Source organism: Pagrus pagrus (genome assembly GCF_965226575.1).
Source record: "Pagrus pagrus genome assembly, chromosome: 20".
In the NCBI taxonomy this organism is placed as follows: Eukaryota; Metazoa; Chordata; class Actinopteri; order Spariformes; family Sparidae; genus Pagrus; species Pagrus pagrus.
This window is the reverse complement of record NC_140207.1, coordinates 13868909-13875946: the sequence shown is the minus strand read 5'-3', so window position 1 is coordinate 13875946 and position 7038 is coordinate 13868909. Positions and strand designations below refer to the sequence as shown.

Here is a 7038-nt window from a genome sequence, read left to right as displayed (position 1 = left end):
AAGCTCAGTTGTTCTTCGGCGTAGAGGCTGTGAGCTTTGTGCTACTTAGTTAGCTAGCTGCTGAACAACAGGCTCAAGGGCTGTGTCTGACAGCTTTTTGCTTTTACTCCCTACATTTTGTTTACTTCTCCTTACATTTTCAAAACAGGCTCGTTACTTTAGTTTTAATGCATTTGAGGGCAACTATTGATAATTTTTATTTTTTACAGATCACGCATGGTAAACATAGCAGGAAGAAACAACATAACAAGACGGAAGCAGATGTTATGAACGTAAACAGCAAACGTAGCTGTTGTTATTACTCGACGCTGTCAAGCTAGCATGTTAGTATTTGGACATTTTGGCTGCAACTTCTCTTCCCATTCTTGTGCAATTAGCTCGCTAATAGCTTTAGCAATATATCTGCCTGGACTTGTAAGACTTCAGTCATGCGCAATGAGTGCATAGGCAGAGCACGTGCAGGCAGGCAGGTACTTGCAGACAGGTAGCCTGTCCAGTATTTTCATATGGGTCAAATGAACCGATTGGATTCATCCTATAACAGACACAGTTACTGGATTTTTCTTTCTTTAATTTGTCATATTGATTTTACTGACTGCTGTAAGGATGTTAAAAGATTTTCTACAAATATAACAAAAAATGCGTCTGAAATAACTTACCAGCCCTAGAATAAAATAAACAAATGAAGGGACAGAAAATGTCAACTGTGATACCTACAATAAATAAATTGTAGGTATCACACATACAGTACATCCTGGTAAATATTGTTCATGATCCTGTTGCACAACACAACACAACACAACACAACACAACACTGTAACGTGTGGTTTCTAAAATACCCATATTATTACTTTGAGTGGAGGGAAGAATAAACACTTCAGTTTCACAAGAGGTTGCAATAAATTGATTCCTTGAGGTAACCTGCTTTCTGTACACACACACACACACACACACACAAACCCAAAACAAACACAAAAAAAACCAATAGTTACTGTAAGCTCTAGCAGGCACAGTGCGCCCTGCTGTAACCTTTCTCTGGGTTAGCAATATAACTCCTCATCAGGGTGTTAGCTCAGCGCTAGCAGGGGAGGAACGGGCAAGATTGATGTTATTTGCCTCCTCACACATGCTAAGATAGAGGTCACATCTTACCGATGTAAGACAAGAGAAACATAACACAATCTACCCTCCATCTCAGTCAGAGCTTTATGCAGTGAGAAAGAGAGGGAGAGAGAGATCTCTTTAAAATGAACTTGTTTGAGAGTCTGACCTCATTTCATAAATGGAGATGAAGACTCATTTATAGCTGCACACAAACAGATGGACAGGCAGGCAGATGGACACACACACATATCTCTTTTAAAGTGGGTATCTTGGACCTTGTGAAGCATATGGTGGCGTGAGCACACAGGGTGGGACTCATACTACATATTTCTAACAGAAGTATTATGCAACTGTATGAGGTACTGGGACTCACTTCTTTGTGACAGCAAGATTACTAATATAAGACTCCTGCACTGAGCAAGATCATGAAGGAAATCCTGCTAATATTAGACACAAACTCAACCAGACTGACTGTAAGTCGCTTTCTTTGCAAAAGCAGATGGCTCGCTTTAAGACCCATCACACAATCGACCTCCCCATTCCTGGAAGCCAGTAGGCTCTGCTAGCTGTCAGGGAAAATAACCATAACAGTGTTGTCAGTCTAGCCGATCAGCTTGCCCGGTGGACGTGAAGTACCTTTGAGGGCAGTGGCAGCCCCTGGTATGGTACTGCCATGTAGGCCACATCCCTTTCCCGTTGCATGTTCGCCTGTACTTGACATTTGATGTTTTCTGTAGCCGTGTGTCCTTCTGCAGGCCCGGGGTCAGTTGTGGCTCTCGGATACCTGATGTCACTCTTCCGCATGGTTTGTCATTCAGCTCCAATGGTGCAATGTTTGTCAAATAGGGAGCTGAGAAAGTGGGAGACGGATCACCGTGATTAAGTCTAAAATTATGTCTTCTCATGTAGTGCAAGTCTTAGATCATTAAACAAGGACGTTGCATTTATGGAGCCAGCTGGTAGATACATTCTGTATTTATCTCAAGGCTTTTAATGCTTATTCAGAGGAACATTCAGTACCTTTAAGTAAAAGATTCAGTTCTGTCCTGTCCGTATGCTTTCATGCATTCAAAATACAGATTAGTTGTTAACACTTTACAATAAGGTACACCCGTAGTTACTAAGGAGCAAAAAAGGAGTAAAACAGAGGTGACTTGATGATTAATGAATCATTAATAGTAATTCCTGTCATTATCAATAGTATTTGTACATCTTCAAGTAAACTGAAACATCGTACTGAGTAGTTACAAAGTAGACTCATTAAATACTAATTACTTAATCATTAGTTACTTTTTGTGCGCTGAGTAAAGTCAGCGGCTACATTCAAAGTTAATCAGGAACAACTCATAAAGAAAGTGGTCAGGATGTGGATTCACAGATATTTAGCTCATCATTACCTAATGATTCATTAATATAGTATCTCCCAGTCTGTTCTATAGTAACTCCTCATTTTCTACTATATGGCCTTTGAATCACAGTTATTCACAATAACTCATTAACAATTAACTATCAAGTCGTTCCTGATTCATTCTTTACTCACTCCTTACTAACCACTCACATTTTTGGGTGCCTTATTGTAAAGTCTCACAGAACTACACTGAATGAAAGGCAGACTTCTCCCTCTATTCTCTTCAGCTGATAAGGTTGAAGACAGTCCACACTTCCCCTGTTAATGCAGCCGCCATGCATAATGTAGCCAGAAGCATGTCTTTAAGTAGGAAAATGACAGCTCATTAAAGGTCTCATCCGAGGGTTCACCTCTTGTGAAGCCCACTCTCAGACTCCTCAGAGGTGTGGAGCACAGATAGGGACCCTCTACACGGCCCTTCAAAGGATGATGACATGTCAGGAATTGAAAAGAAAGGCTAAGGGTGTCACAGAGAGGTGTAGGTCATTCTCTGTGAAGTGGGCATTTTCTGAAGTGTCACCTGCTTTCAACTCTCTCACGGGGTGTTTGGTAAAGTGCGACGTGCATGTGAAATAATTTGCTGATATGCCGGTACATATTCATTAATAAAACATGCAAGAACAGCTAGATACCACACCATTTTATCCGCTCCTGTGCTTTGATTCTTCCCTGTGCCTCTGATGAGCCCATGCAGCGCATTCTGCAGCCACTGGATGGCGCACAAGTATCTTCGTTGGACTCATAAAAATGCTCGTTTAAGTCTCAAATTAGTGACATATACTGTACATGCATGCTGAATGTACCGTGTAACAGCAAGGTTATCCTCTGCATCCTCCTTCATTTCGGATTTATCAGGGAGAGCCATGAGAAACCCACAGCACATGAATGACAAGACATTGAGAGCAAGTGATCTCTGCTGAGTCCTGAGGGGCCCCCGAGCTCACAGCATTGCAACTGATTAATATGTAAACAAACCCATTAGTCCACGCATGTGCTCCTGGTTGTGGGATACTTCTGAAGAGTCTCGTTGCAGTGGCTACACACAAAGAATGGGCGTGAGTTGTCCCTCGAAAGGGAGCCCAGAGACTCTTGCTTTTTCAGCACCAGCGATCTGAGCGCTCAGTTCACAGTCGTGCGAGAGGCAGAGCGAGCACACCAGCGGGATGGAGAGCGCAGGTAGGTTGTGATTTGCCCTTCTTTTTCTCAACAGCAGTGCCTGCAAGTGCTTGTTTTACCACAATTATTGTTTAGAACGAGGGGAAATGAGGACCGTAAGATAATTTTCCATGGAGATTATAATTTGTTGATAAATGCTGCGGCGCACAGTTACAGGAAACACTCCGCAGTTGAACAAATAGTTGGTTTGATCAATAGCAGATTAACATCGACATGATTTTTTACATTTTTTTGATCTAATAACATTGCCTGCCTTTTATTTTACGCGTGATGGTCATTTTACGCACGATGGCCATTTTACGCACAGAGGATGTGCTTAAGTTGAAAGACTGTTCAACACAAGATTCTTTTTCTGCTGCTGTCTGACATGAAAACTTTCATTTTCTCTCTTAAATCACCAGGATTTACAACAACAGTTGTCTGAAAACCCTCCCAAAATCGACTAAGACGCACAGGAGGGAGGGGAGTCACAGCCGGAGAGGGTCTGAGTGCGTCTGTGTGTCAGAGGGTGTTTGAGAGAGTGAGGGAGCATCACAGATAGAGGAAGAAGAGAGAGAGAGAGGGGGGAGAAGAGAGAAGGGAGTAAGTCTGGACCAGGTGATCGAGTACTAACAAACCTCCAAGGGGCTGCCGGGTTGTATCAGTGAGCACGGGATCAGCGATCCGACCATGGTGCCCGCGCGCTGCCCGGGACCCTGTGCCATGCTGGCTCTGACACTCCTCTTGGGATGCGGCGTGGCTTCCTGCCTCGGCCAGAACGACACGGAGCCCATCGTGCTCGAAGGGAAGTGTCTGGTGGTGTGCGACTCGAACCCTTCCTCGGACGGAGGGGTCACCTCCTCACTTGGCATATCAGTCCGCTCCGCTGGGGCAAAGGTGGCTTTTTCCGCCGTGCGTGGAACCAACCACGAGCCGTCAGAGATGAGCAACACGTCCATGACCATCTATTTTGACCAGGTCAGATGTCTACTCAATTTAGCACCAACACAATCCAGAAAATATTAATCAGATAAGAGGCAACATCTCAGCTCCATTTTCTCCCTCTTCTCTCTCACCACATCACACATCACATCTGTTCACCGTGGGCGAGCACAACTTGTTTAAGCTCACGTTTCATTGATTTCATATCACTGCTCACGCTGTGTGCAGATCTGAGTCATGACTATCTCTACCCTAAAGAACACAACGCTGTTTCCCCTCGAAAGCGGTTCATTTATCGCTGTGCGTAATTGGCGCGATTTAGAGACGCGCTGCCAAAACGAATGATCATCCACGCAGCATCATTTATCACATATGCGTCTTAGGCCTCGGCCGAGCTGACACGAGCATTGTGCTGCATTTGTTCGGATGCTCTGATAAGTTTTCACGGCTGAGGTCTTTGGACAGCGGCCTGTTGTAGGCATCAAATCGGGAAGCCATCCCAAAACTGCGACTGAAGTGCAGCCAAAACATTTGGCATACCGGAACCAGAGTATGACTGATACGCCTCTCTGTGCTCACTGCGCGTGGCGGAGACAAACAATACATTACTACAGAAACAGCTGTTCTGTTAAGTGAAGCATGCAGATGGAAAAACAAATCTGATTGTGCGCCCCTTCTTGATCACAGGTTTTAGTGAACATCGGCAACCATTTCGATCTGAAAGCGAGTGTTTTCCAGGCTCCAAGGAGGGGGATTTATAGTTTCAGCTTTCACGTGGTGAAGGTCTACAACAGGCAAACCATACAGGTGAGCGATCATTGAACAGATGGTTTAATAGATGAGATTTTTTTTCTGAGTTGAGCGTGAGATTGAACTCCAAGCCTGTCTCCTCTTCCGCAGGTGAACCTGATGCAGAATGATTACCCGGTTATATCAGCGTTCGCCGGTGACCAGGACGTCACGAGAGAGGCGGCCAGCAACGGAGTACTGCTGATGGTCGAGCGGGAGGACCGCGTCTATCTGAAGCTGGAACGGGGCACCTTAATGGGCGGATGGAAATACTCCACCTTCTCAGGCTTTCTAGTCTTTCCGCTATAATCTGATCTGCGATGATCCACGTCGCACGGGGGACCCTGCTTATGTCGAGGAACAAAACGAAAAAGAGAAAAAAAAAGAAAAACATGCCATTTATTTTTAACTTAAATAACTGTCAGCCAAGGAAAGCCGACGAATATCTGTATACCTACACTCGTCCACTATCTAGTCAAATATGAACGTTTCCTTGGAGTTTCATATATTCAAAATCCATCAGTCAACTTTTACGCAATCTGGGATGATTCGACGTATTGATCGGCCAGTGGCGCGTGCTTGTCGGGTATGTGGATTTTTTTCATGCTTGGAAAACAAACTTTGCCAACAGACAAACGGGTGTGAACCTGGGCACACAAACAGAACGGACACGGGGGGAGAGAGAGAGAGCGAGAGAGGAGGAGGAGAGGATGAGAGGAGGAACTGATGTCCCGGACAGGCCGAGTGTGTTATGCTCTGTTTTATGTTTGTATAGCCTTAAAGAATATATGGTTTCCGTCCAAAGTGAAGTGAATGGAATTATGGACAACCGGAAGAAGAAGACGAAGACGAAGAAGAAGAAGTGCTTTCACGCCCAAGGCATTTTTTTTGCACGAGTGGAAGTTTTTACTTTATGTTTTTTGTGCTGTCAATGGTGTTGCGTTTGGATGCTGAACATATTGAAAATAAGCCAAATGTAGGCCGCCGACGAGTTTATTTAAAAGAGAAAAAAAGGCGACATATTTCAGCCACCGGAGACGACTTAGAGCCCTTTTATTAAAAAGAATAATTATATAATTTATAAAGTACATATTCACATTATTGTGTGTTCTACATTTCGGAATCTGCGTAGCTTTGACTGATTTAATGTTCAGTGACGTTGCTCACCAAATGTACATTGTGGAAATACTAGAAGAATCCCTATATGTCCCGCTTAATAAAAGATATTGTATTGTACTATAGGCTAAGCGCATTTGTCGCTTTTTATTCTCATGGCTTTGCATTCAAAGGGAGCAGGGAGAAGGAAGAAAGTGACTGTTTTTTTTGTAAATGAAGTTCGCCGAGAGCAAAGGCCTCAGGAGGGGGCTGACGGTGGAGCCTCAGTCGCTGTCCGAGGTGCTGAAATATGCAGTTGGACTCGTGGAAAAGTCTCGCAGCAGCACTTGTTACACGTTAATACAGGATTATAACTAATATGCAAGCACGATAACAAAGATTGGAATTTATTTTCTCTTTTTTTTTCTTTTTAAAGAAAACCAACTTTAGACATGATTGCTGCTGCTGATTGTGGCAGATGAGATCTTATTGCTGTGCACAACACGAGGCTGGCGCGTCTTTACGCAGCGCACGACGCACAGGAA

General features: G+C 43.9%; 1 protein-coding gene across 1 annotated transcript; it reads left to right on the top strand.

Annotated features, from left to right (window-relative positions):
* Positions 1–3363: 3363 nt before the first annotated feature.
* On the top strand, positions 3364–6639 carry cbln2b (cerebellin 2b precursor). The gene is made up of 4 exons (XM_084340556.1): positions 3364–3688; positions 4090–4645; positions 5297–5416; positions 5510–6639. The coding sequence occupies exons 2-4, from the start codon at positions 4358–4360 to the stop codon at positions 5705–5707; spliced, it is 606 nt and encodes a 201-aa protein (XP_084196682.1). The 5' UTR covers positions 3364–3688; positions 4090–4357; the 3' UTR covers positions 5708–6639.
* The last annotated feature ends 399 nt before the right edge of the window (positions 6640–7038 follow it).

Bases quoted from the DNA above. Each gene is read 5' to 3' on its own strand.
- cbln2b (XM_084340556.1), top strand. From the start codon at position 4,358: ATGGTGCCCGCGCGCTGCCCGGGACCCTGTGCCATGCTGGCTCTGACA. The intron at 4,646-5,296 runs GTCAGATGTCTA...TCTTGATCACAG, and splicing joins TGACCATCTATTTTGACCAG to GTTTTAGTGAACATCGGCAA. The intron at 5,417-5,509 runs GTGAGCGATCAT...CCTCTTCCGCAG, and splicing joins ACAACAGGCAAACCATACAG to GTGAACCTGATGCAGAATGA.